The 23,077-nt window shown below is 55.6% G+C and overlaps 3 protein-coding genes across 4 annotated transcripts; 1 reads left to right on the plus strand and 2 right to left on the minus strand.

Annotated features, from left to right (window-relative positions):
• Positions 1-2,929: 2,929 nt before the first annotated feature.
• PGAP3 (post-GPI attachment to proteins phospholipase 3) lies at positions 2,930-16,846 on the plus strand. 2 transcript variants are annotated; one of them, XM_055334784.1, is made up of 8 exons: positions 2,930-3,176; positions 4,376-4,473; positions 5,456-5,608; positions 13,158-13,220; positions 13,885-13,946; positions 14,312-14,448; positions 14,735-14,939; positions 15,128-16,846. In XM_055334784.1, the coding sequence occupies exons 1-8, from the start codon at positions 2,996-2,998 to the stop codon at positions 15,189-15,191; spliced, it is 963 nt and encodes a 320-aa protein (XP_055190759.1). In that variant the 5' UTR covers positions 2,930-2,995; the 3' UTR covers positions 15,192-16,846. The 2 variants fall into 2 exon arrangements, with proteins under 2 accessions (XP_055190759.1, XP_055190765.1); XM_055334790.1 differs by lacking the exon at positions 5,456-5,608.
• Positions 16,847-17,381: 535 nt separating this feature from the next.
• PNMT (phenylethanolamine N-methyltransferase) lies at positions 17,382-18,940 on the minus strand. The gene is made up of 3 exons (XM_055327873.1): positions 18,710-18,940; positions 18,006-18,213; positions 17,382-17,914 (listed from the first exon to the last, which is right to left on the minus strand). Exons 1-3 carry the CDS (start codon positions 18,909-18,911, stop codon positions 17,473-17,475), a joined length of 852 nt encoding a protein of 283 aa, XP_055183848.1. The 5' UTR covers positions 18,912-18,940; the 3' UTR covers positions 17,382-17,472.
• Positions 18,941-20,616: 1,676 nt separating this feature from the next.
• TCAP (titin-cap) lies at positions 20,617-21,949 on the minus strand. Its single transcript, XM_055322292.1, has 2 exons — positions 21,711-21,949; positions 20,617-21,487 (listed from the first exon to the last, which is right to left on the minus strand). Exons 1-2 carry the CDS (start codon positions 21,818-21,820, stop codon positions 21,094-21,096), a joined length of 504 nt encoding a protein of 167 aa, XP_055178267.1. The 5' UTR covers positions 21,821-21,949; the 3' UTR covers positions 20,617-21,093.
• Between the last annotated feature and the right edge of the window lie 1,128 nt (positions 21,950-23,077).

The following is a 23,077-nucleotide window of genomic DNA, read 5'->3' on the forward strand; positions in this document are numbered from 1 at the left end:
AATAAAATCTTAAAAAAAAATAAATCAAAAAGGCCTTCTCTGACCACCCAAAGTATCCTTCTTCTCCTTCCTCATTCCCTTACCCCCTCTTCCTATTTACATTATCCAATTATATAACTCCACATGTGTGGCTACATGAAATTGTTTTTTATGTTTTCCCTTTGTGTGTGTTTTTTTTTTTTTTTTTTTTTTATGATAGTCACAGAGAGAGAAAGAGAGAGAGGCAGAGACACAGGCAGAAGGAGAAGCAGGCTCATGCACCGGGAGCCCGACGTGGGATTCGATCCCGGGTCTCCAGGATCGTGCCCTGGGCCAAAGGCAGGCGCCAAACCGCTGCGCCACCCAGGGATCCCTCCCTTTGTTTTTAATGTTTGATGTAATATAGGCTTCCAAAATCAGAAACTTAAAAGTTTTAGAAGAGCCTTATCTCTACCTCAGAGTTCTCTCAAAGGGAGAATCCTGCTTTGTTAGGATTTTATCCTATTTTATTTTCTTCTATTCTAAATTTCTTCATCTTTTTTTTTTCAAAGATTCTATTTTTACGTAATCTCTACACCCAATGTGGAGCTCAAACTTACAACCCCGAGATCAAGTGAGACTCTGAGACTCTTGATCTCAGAGTTGCTGAGTTTAAGCCTGATGTTGGGTGTAGAGATTATGTAAAAATAGAATCTTTGGGTGGGAAAAAAGAGTCGCATGCTCTACTGACTGAGCCAGCCAGGCACCCCTGAATTTCCTCATCTTCAAATGAGGATGCTCACTTAAAAAAATGATCCCAGAATTATAGTAAGGACGAAATGAAATAATGTAGTAGAAAAGGACTGATCTATCAGATGCAAAGTAGTATTAGCGCTAGATTGCTTCTGGTCAGCTTCTAGAGAGCTGAGTGGTTGTTTTGTTCCTTTCAGCTTCCCAATCATTATCAACTGGGTGCTCAACTCCAGGGGATACTATTCATATTATATTTAACTTGAAGAGGCACCGTTCACAGAAAATACAATATGAATGGTGACTCCTGGAGTTGTGCCTTGCCTCACATGGTGCTAGAACTAAGAACTCCGGAAATGTTTGCTAAATGAGTAAGTAAATGAAATCCAATTTTACTTCTTCTTCATTCCACTTCTTGAAATAAAAAGGAAAAGTTGACCCGGGATGGAGAGTAGGAGAGGAGAAAAGCTGTCATTAATCTTACACACACTAATTATGCATCCAGCTACAAGGCTTCAATGCTTCAATGAGATGGGTATGTGAATGTATCCTGGTGGTGATGTAGGGAGGAGCTGGTGGATATTAGAGCAAGTATCCTATTCCCAAAGGTCCTCCTCTTGATTTTCTTTGAAATATTACACCTCTCCCATCTCAGCGTGGTCTGAATCACACTGGTGATTCCACAGCCCTGGATTTAGTACCCAAATCCTTCCGTTGGATTAACGTTCATTCATTGAAAAGAAAAGAAAAGAAAAATGAGTTCTTAGGGGCACTTGGGTGGCTCAGTGGTTGATCCTAGGTTCTGGGATCGAGTCCTCATTGGGCTCCCCACAGGGAGCCTGCTTCAACCTCTGCCTTTGTCTCTGCCTCTCTTTGTATGTCTCTCATGAATAAATAAAAATAAAATCTAGGGGATCCCTGGGTGGCACAGCGGTTTAGCGCCTGCCTTTGGCCCAGGACACGATCCTGGAGGCCCCGGGATCGAGTCCCACGTAGGGCTCCTGGTGCATGGAGCCTGCTTCTCCCTCTGCCTGTGTCTCTGCCTCTCTCTCTACCATAAATAAATAAATAAATAAATCTTAAAAAAATAAAATAAAAAAGAAAAAGAAAAAAAATAAATGAGTTCTTAGTGTCTAACATGAGCCAGATTCTATATTAGTGCTGGAAGTAGAGTGGTAAACAAGACAGCGGAGGCCCCCACCCGGCTTGGGGAAAACCTATCACCCGTATCTTATATCATCCTCCAGGTGTTACCACCGTCAGAAATGGAGTTTTGGGATGGGGGGTGGCTCAGCAGTTGAGTGTCTGCCTTCAGCCCAGGGCGTGATCCTGGAGACCAAGGATGGAATCCCACGTCGGGCTCCCTGCATGGAGCCTGCTTCTCCCTCTGCCTGTGTCTCTGCCTCTCTCTCTCTCTGTGTATCTCATGAATAAATAAATAAAATCTTAAAAAAAATGGAGTTTAAATTCAAACTAGAATAAGCAGGTGTTGAGAGTACGAATTGTACAGACAAGACAGAGCCAGTAGGGGTGAGGACATGGCCCCATGGGTCTGGTGCAGGGGCCAGATCATGCAGAGTTTGTGGAATTATGATTTTATCCTGAGGTAATGGGGAGCCCATAAAGAATTTAAGAAGAGGGACAGACATCTGGGTGGCTCAGGGTGTGATCCTCGGTCCTGGGATCGAGTCCTACATCAGGCTCCCTGCGAGGAACCTGCTTCTCCCTCTGCCTGTCTCTGTATCTCTTATGAATAAAATCTTTAAAAAAAAATTTTTTTTTTCTTAAGAAGAAAAGTGACACAGTCCAATTTAAATGTTAACGGACTGGATGGGGACAAAAGTAGGGGCAGAGACACTCATAAACCGCGAGTGTCTCAGCGACAGATGATGATGTCTTTAACCAGGATTGTGCCAATGGAGATGGAGACAAGTGGGCAGTTCCAGGTATCTTAGGAAGCGAATCTCCTGGGGTCTGATGACAGAAAAAGAACCTGTACTTCAAATAAAGACAGCATGGAGAAGAAAGAGGGCGCGTGTTGATACCAGACCAGTTTATTTTCCTCCTTAACCCACCTGGCGTCTCCCTTCCCTTAACCCTGTCGCCTCTATATATGGAGATGATGGTAAGACGAGGGGCGGGGCAGGCGCCCACAGAAATCCGGGCACTTTAATTTAAAGTGGGTGGACGTCACCGGAGATCAGACTAAAGAACACACGGAACTTCCGGTTACTCCGGAAGTGAAGACTCCTAAGCTCCTCCGCCGGCGGAGGGCCAGGTTGAAGGGATGGCCGGGCGGACAGCACGGCTGGTGTTGCTGGCTGGCGCAGCCGCGCTAGCAAGCGCCTCTCAGGGCGACCGGGAGCCGGTGTATCGCGACTGCGTGCACCGGTGCGAGGAGCGGAACTGCTCGGGGGGCGCTCTGAGGCACTTCCGCTCCCGCCAGCCAATCTACATGAGCCTAGCAGGTAAGCCCCACCCCGCGGCAAGCCCCGCCTTCGGCCTTGGCCCCGCCCCTTGCGCCCCCAAACAACCTCTGAACCTTCGCTTCCCCTGGAGTCCCTTATGACTGTGAACGGAGGCCCAGGGTGGTTAGAGCGGCATCGGCCAGTCTTTTTATTTATTCAGGCAAATAGGTATTTATTTAATACCCCTGGGTACTGGGCCTAGAATGACACTGAAATCAGATCAGTGCCCAGCCATTTGAGGTCACACTCCTCGCGGGGACATTAGCCTCCAGTGCAAGGTAGAGGATGCTTTGAGCCCTAAAGAACCCTTAGGTCAGGCAACCGGAGCATATGGGGGAGGAAGGAGTCGTTTCTGGCTTTAAAAAGGTGGGGGCAGTGATCATCTTAGAAGGACTTAAGGATGGATACGTTAAATTTGGGAATTTGGGCCTGTGGCCATTAATGGTCACCTGGTGGGTAACAGGTGTCACGGCAGGTCCGGTAATTTTCACAACCCTCTCAGGCAGTTTCCTTTAACCCAGTTTTACAGTGGGGAAACTCGGAGAGGTTAAGTGCCCTGCCCAAAGTCACACAGTCAGAAAGTGGTAAAGTGGTGTTTCCAGTTCTAGCCCGTCAGACTAGAAGTTTGTTCTCTTGACTATCCCTTTGCATTCCAGAGGGAACAAAGAGAATGGAGGCCCTGGGCAGATGTGCACATATACAGTAAGCCTGGTTTACTCAGGGAGCAGGGTGCAGGGTACACAAAAAAAGGAGTATGGGAAATAAAGTTGGGAAAGCAATTTGGGGCCTCAGAAGTTAGAGTGGAAGAATTTGGGCTTCATTTTCACAGGAGGGGGAGGTCAGAGGCCAAGAGTTCCTCCTTGGCCAGTGAGAGCAAAGCCTAAGTTCATCAAGAGCAAACATAAACCCATCTAGCCGTTGATGAGTTCAGCAGATGCTAAAGTTCCCATCTGGGTGGAAGGAGAAGAGAAGACACGTCTCTGTTGCTCACTCACTGTACACCCCCATCCCCTAAACACATACACAAACACCTTTCCCTTGTGTGTGTGTCCTTCCATCTCTCATATATCCAAGTGGGAATGTAGACTTTCCTCTGGTTCTCTCCAACCTGCAGACCCTCTTATTTTGGGTCCCACTTGAGCTCTCTCTCTGTGCCTCCCATGATGGGGAGTTCACCAGGTCATGTTTCTCTGTTTCAGGCTGGACCTGTCAGGACGACTGTAAATATGAGTGTATGTGGGTCACTGTTGGCCTCTACCTCAAGGAAGGTCACAAAGTGCCTCAGTTCCATGGCAAGGTGAGTTGGAGGGTCAGGGTAGGGATATGGTGACAGTGTGGTAAGATACCCCTTAGGTTAGACCACACTGTCCAGGCAGTCTGAGTTGTGGGGTAATGGATGCGTATTTGGGGCAGGTTCCTATTTTCAAAATCTGCCGGTTTCCATATAATCAGACAGAACCAGTGTGTCCTGGCTCTGGATTTGAAGTAACAAAATCTGGGAAGCTGTGTGATCTCAGAGAGTGGTGGTGGGCTTCTTAGGGTGGTGGCATGTTCACCTTGCTACAAGGATAGATTTCCTGACCCTCCACAGCATGCTTTCTTTTGCTTCTTCAGTAGTGGTCTGGATTGAAATAGTAATACACCCTCAGGTTGCCCAAGTCATGGTTTACTAGTACTTTTTCTTTCTTTCTTTTTTAATTTAAATTCAATTAGCCAATATATAACACATCATGAGTTTCACTTGTGGAGTTCAGTTATGCATCAGTTGCATGTAAGACCCAGTGCTCATCACATCACATGCCCTCCTTAATGCCCATCACCCGGTTACCCACCCTTCCCCGCTAGTGCTTTCTCATCCAGAATGATCTTGTTCTAGACTATTGAGGTTGACAAGAATTATTCTCCCCAGTTTGTCAGAGTAAGCTGAGGCTCAGAGGTCTGTGGGTAGTAGAGGAGGAGTATATCAGAACCTATTTTCTGGGTGGCAAGTCTATGCTGTTTCCACCAGGCCATATGAGCCATCTACACTGGCCTACCTGGCCTTCCTAGAGACCAGGCTTACTGTGCTGTGAATGCTGGCCAGGACAGAGGGAGGGCCTTTAGCTAGGGACTGGAGGAGGGCTCATGGACCCTAAGAGGGACTGTCCCTGAGGCTTTGGCCAAGATCCAGAGTGAAGCAACCAGCTGAAGGCCTGTGGATGTGGCATGTCAAGGAGCAGCAGGTTGGGGTAGCTGGGGTTGCCTGCCCCTGAGGCCCTCTCCATGTGCTCCCTTTCCAGTGGCCTTTCTCCCGGTTCCTGTTCTTCCAAGAGCCAGCTTCTGCCATGGCCTCGTTCCTCAACGGTTTGGCCAGCCTGGTGATGCTCTGCCGCTACCACACTTCTGTGCCAGCCTCCTCCCCCATGTATCCCACCTGCGTGGCCTTTGCCTGGGTAGGTAACTCGGCAGGACTCCTGCTCTACACCCTCGTCCAGGAAGGAGGGACTCTTGGATCCCCGTTCTCACCCAACAGGGCTTCCCTTCACGTACCTTCCTCTCTGTTCTGCAGATTGGAAACTGCAGCTGTGGGTGGTTAGGCCTAGGGAGAAAACAGAGAAGGGATTGAATCAGACCTTACCTTTCTAGCAGAGTCCTAGGCTGGGTGTTTGGAAGGAAGGGAGGAAGAAGCCACTAAGAGACCCAGTAGGGCAATTTATAAGCACAGAAGGGAGATGAGTGGTAGGGAGCATGCTGGTAGGGACCCCTCTGGATGACTTAAAGCCCCCTCCATCCCAGCCCAGGAGGTATGGCAGCTGCAGCACTCCAGGCAGAGCTCAGCCTGGTCTTCGACCATCCCTGAGAAGCTGAAAGAATGTTCCATGTGGGTATCCAGAGAGGGTTCTGAGCTTCACAGTGTGACTGGTCAGTGGAGCCAGTATTGAGGGCCTGAGATTGTGTGAGAAGCATGGGCCAGGGGACAGCTCTGAGCTGTGACAACCTTGGGGAGGGTGTGAGAGTAAGAAGTTGCAACCAGAGCTCCCTCTGTAAGCCTTAGGGAAATGGTCTGTGCTCACTCACCTGCCTGCCACCAAAGCAGTAATTCATGTATTGAGCACCTACAGTGTGCCAGGCACTTTGCTGAGTGCTGGAGATCCAAAAGGATGTAAAAACAGACAAGAGGCACCTGCCTGGCTCAGTTCATAGAGCGTGCAACTCTTGATCTCAGGGTCATAAATTCAATACCCACGTTGGGTGTAGCGCTTACTTAACAAGGACCAAAGCCAAAAACCAGGTTCCTGCCCTCTGGTAGTAACCACACAAGCACACTTTTGAATGTAAAAGCACAACTCTTGAAAAGTGCAGTGGAAGAGATGTGCTGCAGGGTGTGTGATGGGGCACTAGACCAGACCAGTGCCAGGCAATCGGGGATGCTTCCCTGAGGAGGGAGCCTTTGAAGTAAGATTGGAATGATGAATGAACCTTAGCTCCATGAGTTCAGGGAGAGTAGGGGGAGCCATCCACACAGGAGACCCAGAATATGCACAGACAGAAGAGAGTGAGAACTAAGGGCTCCTGGGTGGCTTAGTCGGGTGAGCATCTGCCTTCAGCTCAGGTCACGATGGAACTGCATCCGACTCCCTGCTTGTCCCCTTCCCTCTGCCTGCCGCTCCCCCTGCTTGTGCCTGCTCTTTCGTTTGCACTCTCTCTCTCTCAAATAAATAAATAAATAAATAAATAAATAAATAAATAAATAAATCTTTAAAAGATAAATAAAAGAAAGAGTGAGAACCTGAAATGCCATACAGGAAGCCAGGGAGTGGGTGAGAGACAGATGCGCAGGTGGGCAGTGAATGGGGCCAGGCCCTGGAGAGCTTGGGGGCACATTAACACTTTCCACATGGATTTTCAAAGTGTCAGGAAGAAACGAGGGTCAAAGGGAAGAGGTTTCCTGGATAGATATGCTTGGAAAACTCATCCTGGCTACTGTGTAGCAAACAAATTGGAGGGGTAGGAGTGGATGCAGGGGGCTAGTGGGTTTTAGTACAGGGCACAGTAGCTAGACTGGGCGGGAGCATGGATCTTGGGAAGGGGGTTGTTAAAAACTATGTTTGAGCTATGTTTTGAGGTGATTAACATTTTTAAAAATTTATTTAACACATGCATAACTCTTTCTGTATGTCAGGTACCATTCTAAGTATTTTATAACCTCATTAATCCCATCACAAGCTTATGAGATTAGCAGTATTATCATCCCGAGGTTATAGATGGAAACCAAGGACTGAAAAGGTTAAGTAAAACCTGTCCTAGGAGCCAGGGTTTGAACCCAGGCGCCTGGCTCCAGAGTCTGCATTCTTGCCACCTTGACTGTGCTGGCACGCCGCAGCAGTAGGTTTGGTGAGGAAGGAGCAATCCAGGACAACCCAGTGTTCCCACTCATGAGAGATAGAAGCTGTGCATGTGCATGAGATCACCAGGAGTTGCTGAGGGGGTCTAGGATGGAGCCCTGAAGGGCCCGTAAACCATGAAGGTTAGATAGAGGAGAATGAGCCAGCAGCAGACACAGGAGTGGCTGGAGGGCTCAGTGGAAAACTAGGATATTGTGTACTTGGGGAGCCCTGGGACAGGAACAGGGAGGAGTGCGGAAGCTGTTCTCTGGAACTCTGCTGGACAGTCAAGAGAACTGAAGGACACCCCAGGGTCTGGCTACACCAGAGTTTCTGAGGACCTTAGGAAAACTGGTAATAGGGGGGCTGCTGAGAAGTCCAGGCCGAGCCTCAGACTTAAGAGATGGGCATCATCAGGAGGGCAGTGGGGGAGGCCATTCAGCCTCTGGAAAATGTTGATTCTAATTTGTTTCTATTTAACAAATATTAATAATAAGTGTTAGGAATTATATAATAGGCATGTCCTAAGTACCTTACATGTATTTTCTCATCCAATCCTAATTATACCACTGTGAACTCTCAGCAAGGCTCAGAGATGGAAAGCCTTGTCCAAAGTCAACAGCTCACAAGTCAGTGACTGGTGGAGACAGGTTGGCATCCAGGACTGACTCCGGGGCTGTAAGAGCACTTGGCTCCTCCTCTGGGCTGTCTCCGTATACTGATAAACATCTGTTGAGCATATGCTGTGGGGAGAGACAGAAGTTAGTCCTTGTGGAAACTGAGGTCCTGGCCCCAAGGAGCTAAGTCTAGGGGGAGAGGCGGGTCCAGCTGGCCTGGGAGGCAGAGTAGGCAGAGCCCTGGGAGTAGCAGGGTTGGGAGGGGAGACCATGTCCTCTAGTGGAGAAGTCTGCTGGGGAAGCCCAGAGACGGGGAGAGGCTCCATCAGGGACTTGCAGGCTTCATAAGGTTTAGACGCAATACAGATGAGGGAAGAGGAGATCGGATTTCTGCATTTCTGGCTGGTAGCACAGCAGGAGCAAAGGGGTGGAAGGTGGAGGATATGGGACCTACATGGACAGCCTTGGATAGGTCAGCCTGGCCACAATGTGGCTGAGTGAAGAGGAGTAGAAGGAGGTAAGATAGCACAGAGAGGGCCCTGAGTGCTGAGGGGCACGTGCTCTTGTGTAGGCGGGGGCCTGGCATCTGCATACCCTGTCCTAAGCATGGATGCGATATTTAGTCTTGGCCAACAAAGCAGAGAAATTGAGGAGGGTACACCTGTCCCCTTTCCCTTGGGGGTTCTTCCAGGATCACTGCTTTCTGGGCCCATGGCCTTCACCCCCTGCCCCCACCCCTGCTAGCAAGCACTGGGCAGCCCCTGTCTAAACAGCCTGAACAAAGCTTAGCGCCTCCTTGGACAGACCCATGGGTCTGAGGGGACCCCAGGGGGTCACAGCCTTTGCCAGTTATCATGCCACAGCTCTTGTCTTGATCTCCCTGATTCTTGGGTCTTTTGTCTCACTGGTCGGCCACTCAGCTTCCTTCTTGGTGAGGGTCGGGCTTCCCAGTACCCCGCAATCTAGTCTACTGAGGACCCTTTGGGACAGAGCAGGAGATGTTTGGTTGAGAGAAGGTGGATACCTGGAGGCTGTGTCTTAGGACATCCTATGGGATATGGGGTTTGGGAACACGGAATCCTCTCATGCTGGCACAAAGTCCTGGAGGGAGAGAGTCTTGGTGCCCACACTTTGTTTCATGACCAGTTTGGATTTTATACTTGATCTTTAGTTCTGTGTTCCTGTGTTTGCAGGAGGGAGGGCTCCTGAGCTGAATGAAGGGTGTGGCAGTGGACTTTGTATTGGGCTGGGTCTTCTGGAGCCAGTGGGGCTCCTGATTTCTGTTGGGATAGGTTAGGAAGGCATTTTCCAGGCTAAGTCTTGAGAGGGTTGGCTCAGTCTTTTCCCCTGGGAAACAAAGAGACCCTGCCCCAGCAAGGCTAATGAAGCTTTGGCACAAGAAGGCAGCCTCTGCCTTGACATTTGGACCTGGGCTGGGCATCTGCCAGGCTTTGGGGGAGCCTGCCAAAGCTCTGCACACCATAGACCTTTGACTTCTGGCACATGGGGGCCCCTGCCCTCTGCAAAGCCAGGAGGCCAAACCAGTTCCCTGCCCCTTCATCCAGTAAGGAAAGGTCCTCAGAAGTAGAGGTGAGAGAGTGAGGGTGCCAGGAAAGCCCATACTGTCCCCACAGGATGATTGATGGAGGTGGGGACTGATTGTGCTCTACCACTGCTGTGGAAACCACGAGAAGAGACAGGTTGAGCCTGCAGCAGAATGATGGTGAGACTTCAGAAAGGACTTCCTGCTGGTCACACAAGAGCCAGTGGAACAGACAATGGCAGGAAATCAAGGGATCCTTTTGGATGGTAGAAAAAGCCATCTTCCTCCCATGTCCATCTGCCTCTTCCCCTCTTCTGTCTCAGGAGTGAAGTGGGGCAGGGTTGCCCTGCCCAAGGCAGGGGGTAAGACACTCTGGCCTGGGGCGGGGGGGGGGGCAGGATGGCAGCAGGCCTCATATTTAACATTCTGCCTCCCCCACTTCTGAGACACTGAGCTATTTAAAGCCCCACATGTCCCCACCGCCACGGTGTCAATGACAGCCCCGAGCACTGGGGCTTAGCACTGGGGTCGAATTCCTGACAGATCTGGCTCATTTGGCATCCAACCAGTTTCACGGCTGTGATATTTTTGTCTCAATTTTCTTATTTTCCAACAGACTGAAACAGCCTCCTGCTCTCCCTCACCCAGCCTTCCCCCGTCCCCCTCCGTTTCCACCCTTGTTGGCATCCTGCCCCTGGCCTCCCCCCTTCCTCTGTGTTTACACAAAGCCCAGCGCCCTCCTGGCCTGCCTCATTGGCCAGTTACCATTGGCCCCCCCATTCTACTCAAGCTTGGCTGAAGAGTCCGGGAGCAGCCATACTCTTGTGTCTGGGAGCCTTTCCCTTCCTTCCACGTCTGTCTGTCCCCTTTGCTTGAGTCTTGATTACAAACTCCCGGGGAAGAGAAATAGTATCTCTCCAGTGAATCCTGGGGAAAAACTGGCATTTATGGGATACCTACTGTGTGCCAGGCGGCCGTAGCAGCAACCATTTACTGAGTGGCTTCTTTTTGCTAGGCATTCTGCAGACCTCATCTTAGGACCCTCTGATGCAGTGGGTATTATTCTTAACTCAATTTGGTAGATGAGACAGCTGAGACTCAGAGATTTCTTTTGGTTTAAGATCACACAGCTATTTAGGGACTAAGAACTTGAACCCAGGGTGCATCTTCTTATGAAGGCTGTGGAAGTTCTGCCCCCAGCATGAATAGTGGGGTGGGCCTGGGCAGCGGTGGGGAGACTACCTCTTCTCTGCCTGGACTTCCTTGGCCTTTGGAGAGAGTGGGAGGCACACTTGGCCTCTTTGGCCTTGGGTCTGTGGAGAGATGTGAGGGTCCCATTCTGGTCAACAAATTGGGAAGAAATAGCACCTAATGTTTTGCCCTGTCCTGGGCGCTGTGCTACACACTGCACTTGTATTGCTTGTTATATCCTTGTGAGTACTATGATTATTTCTATTTCACAGATGAGAAAACTGAGGCGCAGCAAGGCTAAATAACTTGTCCAAGGACACACAGGAAATGCAGAGCTGAGTTTGAACCCTGGCAATCTGACCCTAGGGCGTGCATACTTAATGACACTGTCTCCCAAGTCTGCAGAGAGGGTCAGAAGAGGAGTCCCTCATAATGGGACACTGCCTGGGGTAGAGGGGGCTTTTTAGGGGTGCAGAGTCCAGGCTGCAGGTGGGTCGCTGTAAGTGGAAGGTACCTCATGTAGGCCGTTGAACAGAGGACCCCGCAGCTCCCACTCTGCCCCCCAGAGCTGAGCCCTGGTCCCATGCTTCTCCCCACCCCTGCTTTCAGGGCCAGAGCCACCACTTAGCTCAGGTCTCTTGTCACCTCTTCCTTCCTGCTGTGGGTGACAAGGAGGCCTGGTTGGCTGCCAGTCCCTGCTGCCTTCCCCTCCACCTCCCTCTCATGCTGGCTCCAGGGCCACTCTCTTCCCCGAGGGTGTCCCTATTCCTGGCCTCCTGGGCCCTGCCTCCAACCCCGAGTCTGCTCCGCTCCCCATGTTGACCCGGAGCATCACAGGCTTTATGGGAGCAATGTTTGAGAAGCCACCCATCTTCCAGCCTCCAGACCAAGCCCCCTAGGCCATCTTTGAGAAAGGGGCAGTGCCTGGGATAGGACTGGATGGCCGTCTTCAAGAGATCGAGTAGCCTGACCTAGAATAATCGCCTGATGTCAGGGTTGGAAAGGGAGGAAGGATCACTTAGGCTAGCCCCTGATTGATTAGTCGATTAGTCACAAGGGGGAAAAAAAAGGTAACAGGGGGAGGCAAAGACCCACAGGGCAGGGTCTTTGTCCAGAGGAGCAAAAGCCAAGAGATGCAGCCTAGGACCCAGGCCAGACAGGCTTGCATGGGGCCACCTGAGCCTCCATGGGGCCACTTCTAATGCTGACTGCCTTTGCACAGAGCCTTGCCTGTCTACACACCTTTGCTTTTCCCATTCTCTCATAAGCCCTTTGGGGCCTGCAATGAGGAACCCATCCTGCTGTCTGGCCTTCCTGCTGCAGTACTGGATGGAGAGGCTTCTTCCCTGCTTCCTCTGGCCCGTGCCTGGCCAGGTTTCCTGCTGTCCTGGACCCAAAGGAGCAGCTCCTGGCCTTGACCCATCCCAGGCTGACTTGTTCCCCCCACCCCCCCAGAGCAGCCCTCCCTATCTCCAGTGCATTCCAGGCCAGACCTCTGGCTGCCTGTTTTTTCCTTTGACTGGTTGTCACTGGTTTTCCAGCCCAGTGAAGGAACCTCCACCCTAGCCCACCATCTTTCAGTGATCTGGGCCTCTGCTATGAACACAGCACCAACTCCCACAAGATCTAGAATTCATTTACAAGATGTTTTGTACTGTCCCTTTGCAGTTAATTTCCAGAGAAAAGGCCTCAAACATGCTCCTGGGCCCTGACCCGCCACAGCCCCTTCAGCCTTCTGCTCCTCCCAGAGCTCTGGAGCAGCAGACACTGGTCTGGCGGGTTGGGCCGGCCCACCCAGGAGGAAGCTGGGCTCAGTTGGCCAGGCTTCTCCTTAGAGACTTGGCCCCATTGGGATCTGCTTGAGAGATCTCTCTGGCTTGCTTTGCTCGGGACACACCCCAAGCTGGCTCGAGCCCCTCCACTCCACCCACTTCATTCCCGCCCCCAGAGGCTGAGGTCACCAGCTCCCCTGGCCCGGGTGGGGCTATCATCACCTGCCAGTTGGGGGAGGAGGCGAGGCCCCCTGGGGGCTGTTGTCTTAGAGATTGAGTAAGCAGGGAACTTGGCTCTGCCGGAACTGGTTCCCAGGCCAGGCCGGAACCTGTGGAGGCTGCAGCCCCCGTGGCCTGGGGGGCTCAGGGTTTCGGGGAAGCTGAGGGCATGGGTTTGTTCTGCGGGCTCCAGGGCCAAAGGTAAGAGTGTTTCACTGCTCCAAAGAGCCCCTTCCCCACCTCGGGACCCCATGCTTACCAGCCCCTCCCTACAGGTTTCCCTCAATGCTTGGTTCTGGTCCACAGTCTTCCACACCAAGGACACCGACCTCACAGAGGTGAGCGGCCCTCTGACTCCATCTCCTGTTTGGGACAGTCCCAGAGGAGCCCAGAAAGGGTGGGGGCCCCTCTAGGGTTTCCTAGGGACTCCATTTACCCAGCACTTGCTCTGTGCTAGGCATCTTTAACCTATTCGTGCACTTGAGCCCCACCTTGACCCTTATGAGGTAGATGTGATTATTGGCTCTTAACCGATGAGACAGCTGAACCTTGGAATGGCAAAATCGCTTGCCCGGGTCACCCGGCCAGTAAGGGCGATGCCTGGACTTGGGCCTACAGCCGTGGACTCGAGGCTGTGCTCTGAGTCCTGCGGCACTCGTGCATCCTGGAGCCCTGGTGTCCTGTCAGGCACCTCCACCATGCCTCCAACACCTCGCTGCTGAATACATTTTAAAAAGTTGTATGATGTGAATACAAGAGTCAGACTGTTAAATTCAGGAGTGAAACAGCAATAGGCACAAGGAGCAAGAGACCTAGACACCCCTACTCCCACCTCCACCCTGCCGCCTGTAGCCCGGGGACTCCCATGTCACAGTATAGCTGTGCCTCCAACGCCCCTCCTGGCCCCATCCCAGGGTCGTCTCAGGGCCCTGCCCACACAAAATTCTGTCCCCCTCCCCCTCCCTTCACACTGGCCCCTCATCCAGCTCTCCCTGTCCTCAGAAAATGGATTACTTCTGTGCCTCCACCGTCATCCTACACTCAATCTATCTGTGCTGTGTCAGGTGAGCCCATTTTGGCCCTGCAGGGGCAAAATCAGGCACTGGGGGCAGAAATGATCACCTCGCCCACCCCTGGGGGTGTTGTCCCTGGGGCCTTGCACCGCACACAGGCACACACGCACACACCCTCTGGGCTGTTCTGGATGGGGACTTTGGGGTAGAGCTAGGGGGCCCTGGCTCTTTCCAAGGAGCAGCAGCACTTGGTCCCAGGCCCCTGGGGGGATTGGAGGCCTGCTTGGCTGGCCAGTTTGGGTAGGGGAGGAGGGCAGTGGCCCCCACATACTGACGTCAGGATGAAGGGATACTTAAGGAATGCTGTTCTGGGCATGGGCCACCCTCCATCTGAGCGGCTCTGGTTGGCGAGGCAGGACCGTGGGGCTGCAGCACCCGGCTGTGGCCAGTGCCTTCCGGGCCCTCCTGCTGCTAATGCTGACTGCGCATGTCTCCTACCTGAGCCTCGTCCATTTCGACTATGGCTACAACCTGGCAGCCAATGTGGCTATTGGTGAGGCATGAGGGGGGAACTGAGGACCAGGGCGGGGGGTGCGGGGAAGGGGAGGGACCTGGACCATGTGTAGAACTGCTGGCCTGGGGTGGAGGTAGGGATTTGATGGTATTCCTGGAGAAGGTTCTAGAGAGGCCCTTGGGGTGGGAGAGGGGAGGCTGGGAGGAGAGTCTGAAGATGGTCTTGGGGTCAAAGAGCATGAGGATAGGGGAGGCTTGGGGGGAGTGGCAGGGGACGAGGTCCCAGGAGTGAGCCTCTCCCCACCCCGACCCCTACCCCCACCCAGGCCTGGTGAACGTGGTGTGGTGGCTGGCCTGGTGCCTGCGAAACCTGCGGCGGCTGCCTCATGTGCGCAAGTGCATGGTAGTGGTCCTGCTGCTACAGGGGCTGTCCCTGCTTGAGCTGCTCGACTTCCCACCTTTCTTCTGGGTCCTGGATGCCCATGCCATCTGGCACATCAGCACCATCCCGGTCCACGTCCTCTTCTTCAGGTGGGTGCTACTCCCTGCCCCGTGTGCACCTTCTTTGTGTCCATCCTCACCTGCTCCTTGAGGAAACTAAGGCCTCTGTGCGGCTCACCCCCTGCTAGCTTGGTTCACCCCCTGCTAGCTTGCCTACACTTGCCCCCACGGGGTGCTTTCAGAGCCATACCTCAGTGGGCTCCTCCCTCTGCCCACAGCTTCCTGGAAGATGACAGCCTGTATCTGCTGAAGGAATCAGAGGCCAAGTTCAAGCTGGATTGAAGGGCCTGGGGGTGGGTCTGCCCCACTGGGGATCCTGCCCTCTCCCAGCTGGTTCCCCTCCTCCCCATAATCCTTGAGATGATTTTCTTCCTTTTAGCATCTTGAACTTGGACATAAAGGGTATGGGCCCAGAATCATGTCACTGCCCATCCTCTTACTTGCCCCCACCTGGCCCTCACAAGCCTTGGAGTCTGTTCAGACTTGGCTTTCTCAGCATCTGGAGTTGGAGGATGGACAGCCCCTCTGGTTCCTGGAGAACTGGAGTAGAACTGTGTTCTTAGCTCCACCAAGAGGAGAGCTGCCTCTGCCTCTCCATTAGCCCCTTCCCCACGTCCCCTCAATGCCAAGGTGGTTCCTACAGCTGTCTGTATAGCTGGGAGACCAGGTATACAGGCTTTTGGGGACACAGTGGGGTCCCCTTCTGTTACCCCTTGCCCTCCTCCATGGCACCACTAGGTGGCACTAGACTCTTGCTCTTTGGCAGGCCAGGTCCCAAGGCAGGTCTCCTCCCAGTGGGATCTTGAGGGACCCAGCTGCTAGGGTTGGGGGTTGCCTCAGCCAGAATCCCTGGAGGCCTCATGGCATTCCCTCTCTGGGGCCAGAACCCCAGAGAGCCCAGGACGGGAATCCCTCTGGCTCCTCTGCTGTGGTTCTGGTTAAGAGCCTGCCCATGAGTGTGGAAGGAAGTGTGAGCTAGACAGTGCATAGGTGACAGGGTGGTGGGTGTGGGCCTGCATGTATGAGATGCTGGGGGGGACAATGTATGTGAGCATGTGGGGAGAGTGGGGTGGGTGTGAGTGGTTTTAAAGTGTGTGTTGCAGGACAGGTGGGTAAGTGTGGGTTAGGGCAATATGCATGGACTGGGTAAGGTGAGTGTGAGCGTCACATCATGAGGGGAGGTTGGAGAGAAATGGAGGATCAGGTTACTACCAAAAAGTATCTGTTGAGCACCAGCTCTGCACAAGGCCCCAGGTGGGCAGAGAGCCAGGAGGATATCTGAGCCAGCGGGGTACGAGGATCCAGGCTGCATGGGTGTGTTCCTGTCCATTGCCCCCACTTTACAATACTACTCTAAATGTCAGAGGGTCCATACACAGCTCAAACCACCCTCTGGAACCAGCGTCTCTAGAGCAGAGGAAGGAAGGGACACAGGGATCTCCTGGGCCTCTCCTGCCTTCCTGTCTGTCTCCTCACCTAGACTTGGTTGGCCTCCCTCTTCTCTAAGGCTCAAGGCTCTACCTGCTAAGCCCCCTTTGTCCTGGTCTGGACCCTAGGGGTGGGGGACAATGTGAGGGAGTAGAGGAGAAAGCCTGTGGCTGGGTCTGGTTTCCTGCCTTCCCAGAGCACGTGGGGGCCGCGCTGTATCTGCACCCTGGTAAAGGTGACCCCTGCAAGTCGCCAGCAGCCCCGGCACATTCCTGTTCCACAAGGATAGGATGTGGAGCTCCAGAAACTTTCCATTCAAAGGCACTCTCTGTGATCGGAGCCTGGTTCTTGTTCTTTCCCTGCGCCCTTGTCCCTCCCTGGGGAGTAGGAGTGCTATGCTAGGACTTCAGCCTCAGACTTGGGTGGCCTGTGTTTCTTTTGATATTGAGAACTATTTTAAGGTAGGAGGGTAGCAAGGGACATTCTTAATAAACCAATTCTGAGCCTCACCTACCCTTGTTCAGCTTGTTTGTGTGAATGGTGTGGGCTGGAGGGAAGGAGACAGCTGGCTGGGGGCAGTAGGCAGGTGGGGGTGAGGATGGCAGGGAGCAGGTGCAGAGCTGGGTGGAGCTCCAGTCCAGCTGTGGGGGGCCAATGAGGGGTCTCTGGGGGAGGGAACTGGTGCCTGGATTGTAACCCCTTCTCCCTGCACTGTCTACTCCAGTCTCCTGATTATCCTCCTCTCCTCCCCTTCTGGTCTAAAGTAGGCTCTCCTACTATTACTTAACCTTTCTTAGCATCACCTGCAAATAGGACAACATGTGAGTATGAGGACCCAGCAGGCCTGGCACATAGCAGATGCCGAATGAGCTCCCTCTAGCCTTGACTTTCTTTAGTTTGGGAAGAACGAGTGGTAAAGAAACCTGCCTTCATGGAAGCTTCTGAGAAAAAAAAAAAGGCTAGGGTTGGTGGCTTCCCCACCCCCACAACCCAAACAGAGCTCCGGGCCCTTGTTTCCCAGGAAAGCCACAGACAAAGCTGACGCCCAGCAAGAGGAACTTATTTATTAGGTGCCACCTCTCATAACAGGGAATCTGTGTGTATGTTAGCTCTCAGCACTGGGTGCCCTGGGCCATCACACCCCCTCCTTCTTTTGGGCCCAGGCGAAGAAGATGCCCTTGACGTCGTCTACACCTGTCTGAAGGCAGGCAGGCATGATGTAAGTGCGCAGGTCCCGCACCTCGTAGCCACTACGAACCAAGGCCTCCATCACCTCCTCCTTACACACGGGTACCACTACCAGCCTGGCCTCCCCAGCCAGGTACCATGACTCCTCCAGGGCCCCGATGAGGAGGAGGTGGCCCCCGGGTCTCAGCAGGGTGGTGATGTGGTCCAGGGCCCTCTGGAAGCTGGGAAGGTCCGGGCTTACAGCCTCCAGGCAGAAGGCAGAGACCAGGGCATCGGCAGGCAGGGGTGCCAGGTTCCCAGCACCCAGGGGCTGGGGCTGGTGCACATCGATGTGCAAGACCCGCTTCACCCTGGCTCGCAGCTGGTGCTCCTTCTCCTGCCAGGATTCACTGTGCAGGGGCAGGACCGGGGCTCAGGGTCACTCCACGCTTAGTTCTCTGTTGCCCCCCGCCCCCGCCACTCCATGGGAAGCCCCCTTACCCCTTGCCTTCAATGAGGCAGACGTGCTGGCTGTACATGCTCCAGTCGAAGGCCCCGGGTTCCTCCCGCAGCCAGAGCCCCAGCTCCTGGCGGTTCACCTCCAGAAAATCTGTCATGGTGATGTCCTCAAAGTGAGTGCAGGCGCTGAGCAGCTGGTATATGGTGGGGCCTGAACCAATGTCGATGAGGGTGCGTCCAGACACCTCACCTGGGGGGGGGGGGGAGAAGAGGAAGGCCCTGGTGCCAGCCCTGTCCATCACTCCCTCCCTTACCTGCTTCTAGCAGCCTCTCTCCCTTCTTCCTGGGTACGTGTGACTCCACTGGAGAAAGCCTCAGCCAACCTGGGTCAGAGTCCTGGCTCGAACGTGCACTGACGGGCCTTGGGAGAGGGACTTAACCCCTCTGAGATTCACGGGCCACACCTGCGGGGCCATTCCTGCCGGTAGGTGCGGCGTAGGTGGGGCTGCCCGGGTCTCCCTTCACCCGGGTCTCCTTCCCGCACTCCCCACTTCACTTCCCCACGCCCTCCCCGCGGGCGTCTCCCCTCCGCCCTGCACCTAAGGGACAGCGCTTCTCCTCCTCTGTTTTCACCTCCTCGCTACCCCTCTCTGCTTCTCGGTCCCCGGGTCCCCATCGGGGTCTCGCGTGTGCCCGCTTAGCTCCCCGATGGCTTCTGGTCCTCCGGCCCGTTTCCCCGCGCTCACCGGTAGCGAAGGTCTGCGCCAAGCAGCGCAGCTTCCAGGGCCCGACGCCGTCGGGGCTGCGCAGGTCCCCCCGGGGGGGCGCGTAGTTGTTGCGGAGGTAGGCGCGCGGCTCGAAGCGCTGGTAGGCGGAGGCGACAGCCTCCCGGCCCGGGGCCGCGTCGGGGGCCGCGCCCGCAGCGGGACTCGGGGCTGCCGCGCTCATGCCGCCGCCGCCCGCGCTGTCCCGGCGCCTCGCCGCCCCTTTATGTGCCGCGGGTCCCCCGCCCGCCCCTCCGCTGCGGGGGCGGCGGCTGCGCCTGGGGCCGCCCGGGGCTCCGCGCTCTGCGCGCCCCACGCCATCCATCTCCCTTAGTGTCCGAGCGGCGGCCCGGGCACGCCCGCCACCCCCGCCCCAGCCCTCCGCACCCCCCACCCGCAGCTGCTCCAGCAGCCCTCCATCCTTTGCCTCACCCTGCCTGGTCCAAGCCAGCTTCCTGCCCCCGTGACCCTCAGATGCTTGCCCCCCAGTCCCCAGCCCTTCCCGTCGCTCTCCTCCAGCCTCCCGGCGCCCCAGCCATCCCTGTTCTCTGGCCAGGGGTCCAGTCAGCGCTCTCCCAGCGCCCCAGTCCCCGACCCCGGGCCCAGCCCATCCGGCCCTCCTCCTCCCAGACACCCCGTCCAACATCCCCCCCTTCCCTTGGTCAGGTCACCCCAGCTGCCCCCCCCGCCCCTCCTCCAGCCCTTTTCCGTCCTTTCCTATCAACCCCCGGCCCCCAGCACCCCCACCCCCACCCCCACCCCGGAAAGGACAGTCCGTTCCGGCCTCCGCGGCGGTCGCCCGGGGCCCCCGCGGCAGAGCTCGGCCCCGCCCGGCCGATGGCAGCAGCGATAGGGGACGCGAGCGGGGCTAATGCGCTTAGCCGGCCCAACAGCAGGGCCTCCCCGCCGGCCCCCGCGGGCTCCGAGAGCCGCCTATCTGGGGGTTTCTGAGCAGGAGGCTCGGGACGTTCTGGCCATGGCCGTGTCGGGGCCGCGGGCGTGGTGAGGGCTGGAGGGCTGGAGGGCTCAAGCCAAGCCTTCTCCGGGCTGCCCGGTCACCCGAGGGCGCCGGCTGGGGCTTCTTCAGCGCCAAGGGAATTGGGGTTTCACCAATCTGGGGTTTCTGACCCCTCTCCTCCCCCAGCCCACACTACATTCCCCTCTCTTGGGTGAGCGTGCCAGGCCCAGCCTGCAGGTCCTGCTTGGCACTCCAGGTCAAGATGCCAGCGTCTCCCCTCCTGTTCCCCTAAATGGGAAGTGGATTCCATGGGGCCATCTCTGGTCTCCCTGGAGTTGGATCCCTCTGGGCCAGTCCCTGCTCCTCAGACCCTGTCCAGAGGGGGCCCTAGCCTCCTCTGTGCCCTTCCTGGCCCCCACCTTGTCCTAAGGAGAACATGTCTCCTTGTTGGACCAGGCAACCAGGTTGAGACCGGTGTCACAGACAAGCACCTGACCCTCTGCTTCCCACAACCCACCCTGCGCTCCCTGGGTGGTGTGGGTCAAGTGCCTGACCCCAGCCAAGGATTGATTCTGTCTGGATTCAGAACTCAGGTCAGCCTTGGGGCCAGTGACCCCACTCACACCCTTAGGTACAGCCAAGGACAGTCCTCCTGCCAGCCCCCTCCCAACACTCCATGAGATCATTTAAACAAACCCTGGGTGCCAGCTGGCCCGCCGGGGACTGCCCAGTGCCAGGGCACAGAAAGGGGACCGGAGAGCCAGCCACCCTGTTTACAGCTCCGTCCCTGTCTCCCCTGCCCCCACCACCTAGCATGGAGTGTACCCACCGGCTCTGCCATATTTAGCTCAGATGCAAGGCCTATTCCCAGAAGTGAGCACCGAGGGCTGGACACGGTGGGGCTGGCCCCCATAAGGAAAGAGACAGAAAGTCTGGAACACAATTGAGCGTTTATTGCAGCGCTAACGCTAACAGAGGATGCTGGGGGCTCCACTCTCCCCTCTGCCCTCTTCACGTCCCCCTCACTCCAGTCTCCTCCAATTCTTCCTAGAGCATTCCAGATCCCCTTACACTCATCCTCATCTTCTCTGAAGCCGGGCCCGGACCAGGGTCACTCCCCTGGTGTGACCACTTGTCCTCCCCGGCATCTTCTGTCCCTTCTCCTAAGGCTGGGGGGCACTTGGCTGTGCTGGCCCCCAGCTCCCTACCCTTCGTGGCCACTGTCTTTGCTCCCCTCCCTTTGGGAACTCAGGGGACCCAGGCATCCTGGCCTCTGGCTCCCTCCTCCCCTAGCCCCCAACTCTGGGCAAACTACAAAGCATCCATGGCCAGCAGCTCCCCTCCATGGTCCTAGCCAGGAAGGGCCCAGCCCGCGGCGGGCGCAGTGGAGCCCAGGTCACCGTCCCTCTCAGCCTCTCTGTGCTTCCTGGGACATGGAGCGGGACAGGGAGCGACGAGGGGCACCGGGCTTGCTGACAGGCACCACAGGGGGCAGCTGCTTCGTGATCTCGGCCACATCCTGGCGCTCCATACACTGGCCACCCAGGGCTGTCTCCAGGGCCAGCAGCTCCCGCAGCTGGATGGGGGTGTCCTCGCGCTCCTCCTTGGCGGCTCCCATCTTGGTGGGGGTGAAGATGGGCAGCGGCAGCACCCGCTGGTAGGGCAGCAGGTACTCCTGCAGCCCGCGGCCAAGGATGCCTATACGCATCACCAACCAGGGGGAACGCTGCACCAACGCCTGGCATTGGCCCTGCCGGTGGTAGGTCTCATGCCGCTGAGAATCCTCCTCATGCAGAGAGCAACTGGGGAGGAGACGGGAGGGGACACTGAGCTCCTGAAATCTGCTACCCTCTACTAATGAGCTGGGCAGGGGGCTCCCTGGGGCTTCCAGGACCTGGGGTACAGAAGGGGTACCCTCTCCTTGTCCCTACCCCCAGAAACTTCTGCAGGGCTTTGTGCTCTGGCCTCCTGAGGCTCAGGAGGGGTGTTCTGGGGGAGAGGGACTCCCAGCCGGCTGGCACTCACCCCTCCTCAGGCCGTGTGGACAGCGTCAGATCCTTCCATTCAGCCCAGAAGGCTTCTCGGCGCTCGCGGTCCTCCTCGGACACCTGGCAGCTCAGCTCTGTAGTGGCCATGATCGTGCTCACTCCCTCACTCCCTCTCGGCTCTGCTCCTCCCAGGCCCTTTAAATACCCCCCTCCTCCACCTCCTCCAGGGGCTATTTTCAGCCCCTCTGGCGTCAGATGCTATAAGCAGAGCCAAGGCTCACTGATGGGGGACTCTGGGTCCAGGGTGGGGGGTTGGGGTACCTGGACTCCAGCTGCCGCCTGGGGTCAGCGGTCAGCTTCTAAAGAGATCAAGATGCTCCAGTGGGGGCAGAGGTCCTCAGAGTGACACCTCCAGGTGTTTGACACTCCTTAGACACTGAGGCCAGGCACATGCCCAGCCTCGTGCCACCTTGGCACTAGCTCTCTGCCCCGCCCCTTTCCTCTCGCCCAGGGAGGGCAGGGGCCTGTCTGAAAACAGCAGAGAGTAGCAGGAATCGAGGTCCACTCTGGGCTCCGTACCAGGCCATCGGGTCCTGCCCCCACTGCTCTCCTCTGCCTGGGACCAAGGGCATAGCCCCTAGCCATGCCCCGCGACAGGAAGGGACAGTGTAACCACTCTCAGGTATCTGCAGTGAGACCGGGTCCTCGACTGCCACCACCGCACTGGCATGAAATGATGTGGTTAACTCTGCACCGGGACCCTGCACATGAGCCTTTGTCAGCCTTCCCACGGCCAGTGGTCAGAAAAGTGGCTTCCCAGGGCAGGCCAGTCAGGGTGCAAACAGCAAGTGTGGGAGGGGGCCCCCAGCTCTATCCCCAACTCCACCCCAAGGCAGGTGAGATGGGAATCCAGGGGCTCCAAGAAGTGGCAGGGTCAGATCTGGCTCTCGCCCCAAACCAGCTGTAAATAGTCTGGTGACCAAGAAGCCACCTCTGCCTCTCTCTGGGCCTCATCTTCTGCTCACAACAGCCTGAGCGGCTCTACTGTGCCACCTCGGAGGGGCCTGGCTCTCACTCAGGGGGAGCAGGGGAGCTTCTGGGAAAGCCCAGCATTCAAGGGAAGCAGCTCATGGTGCAGGGAACTGGCACACAGGGTGCTGGGCATGGGGGGAGGACAAGTAAGGGCATCACTGAGTGGACACAGCAAAGGGCACCGGAAGAGGCTGTGCAAGAGCTGAGAAGAGGATCCTGCAGAAACAGCAGAGCACCCAGCAGCTGGTAAGCCCCGTGGGTGCCCGCCTGGAGCAGAACTACGTCCTCTTGATTCCTGAAGCACTAGGCCTGATTCTGGTTTTAATCTTCCGACAGCCCTATAACATAATGAGTCTCATTTTTACAAAGCCG

This window comes from Nyctereutes procyonoides, unplaced genomic scaffold (assembly GCF_905146905.1).
Source record: "Nyctereutes procyonoides isolate TBG_1078 unplaced genomic scaffold, NYPRO_anot_genome, whole genome shotgun sequence".
Lineage (NCBI taxonomy): Eukaryota > Metazoa > Chordata > Mammalia > Carnivora > Canidae > Nyctereutes > Nyctereutes procyonoides.

What these genes read in the sequence shown, in the direction of transcription:
- PNMT (XM_055327873.1), bottom strand. Translation starts at nt 18,911, where the DNA reads ATGAGCGCGGCAGCCCCGAGTCCCGCTGCGGGCGCGGCCCCCGACGCG. An exon ending in GGCGCAGACCTTCGCTACCG is followed by an intron (nt 18,214 to 18,709) that starts GTGAGCGCGGGG and finishes CCCCCCCCCCAG; the next exon opens with GTGAGGTGTCTGGACGCACC. An exon ending in TGCCTCATTGAAGGCAAGGG is followed by an intron (nt 17,915 to 18,005) that starts GTAAGGGGGCTT and finishes GCCCCTGCACAG; the next exon opens with TGAATCCTGGCAGGAGAAGG.
- TCAP (XM_055322292.1), bottom strand. Translation starts at nt 21,820, where the DNA reads ATGGCCACTACAGAGCTGAGCTGCCAGGTGTCCGAGGAGGACCGCGAG. An exon ending in TCCACACGGCCTGAGGAGGG is followed by an intron (nt 21,488 to 21,710) that starts GTGAGTGCCAGC and finishes TCTCCTCCCCAG; the next exon opens with TTGCTCTCTGCATGAGGAGG.
- PGAP3 (XM_055334784.1), top strand. Translation starts at nt 2,996, where the DNA reads ATGGCCGGGCGGACAGCACGGCTGGTGTTGCTGGCTGGCGCAGCCGCG. An exon ending in AATCTACATGAGCCTAGCAG is followed by an intron (nt 3,177 to 4,375) that starts GTAAGCCCCACC and finishes TCTCTGTTTCAG; the next exon opens with GCTGGACCTGTCAGGACGAC. An exon ending in CCTGCGTGGCCTTTGCCTGG is followed by an intron (nt 5,609 to 13,157) that starts GTAGGTAACTCG and finishes CCCTCCCTACAG; the next exon opens with GTTTCCCTCAATGCTTGGTT.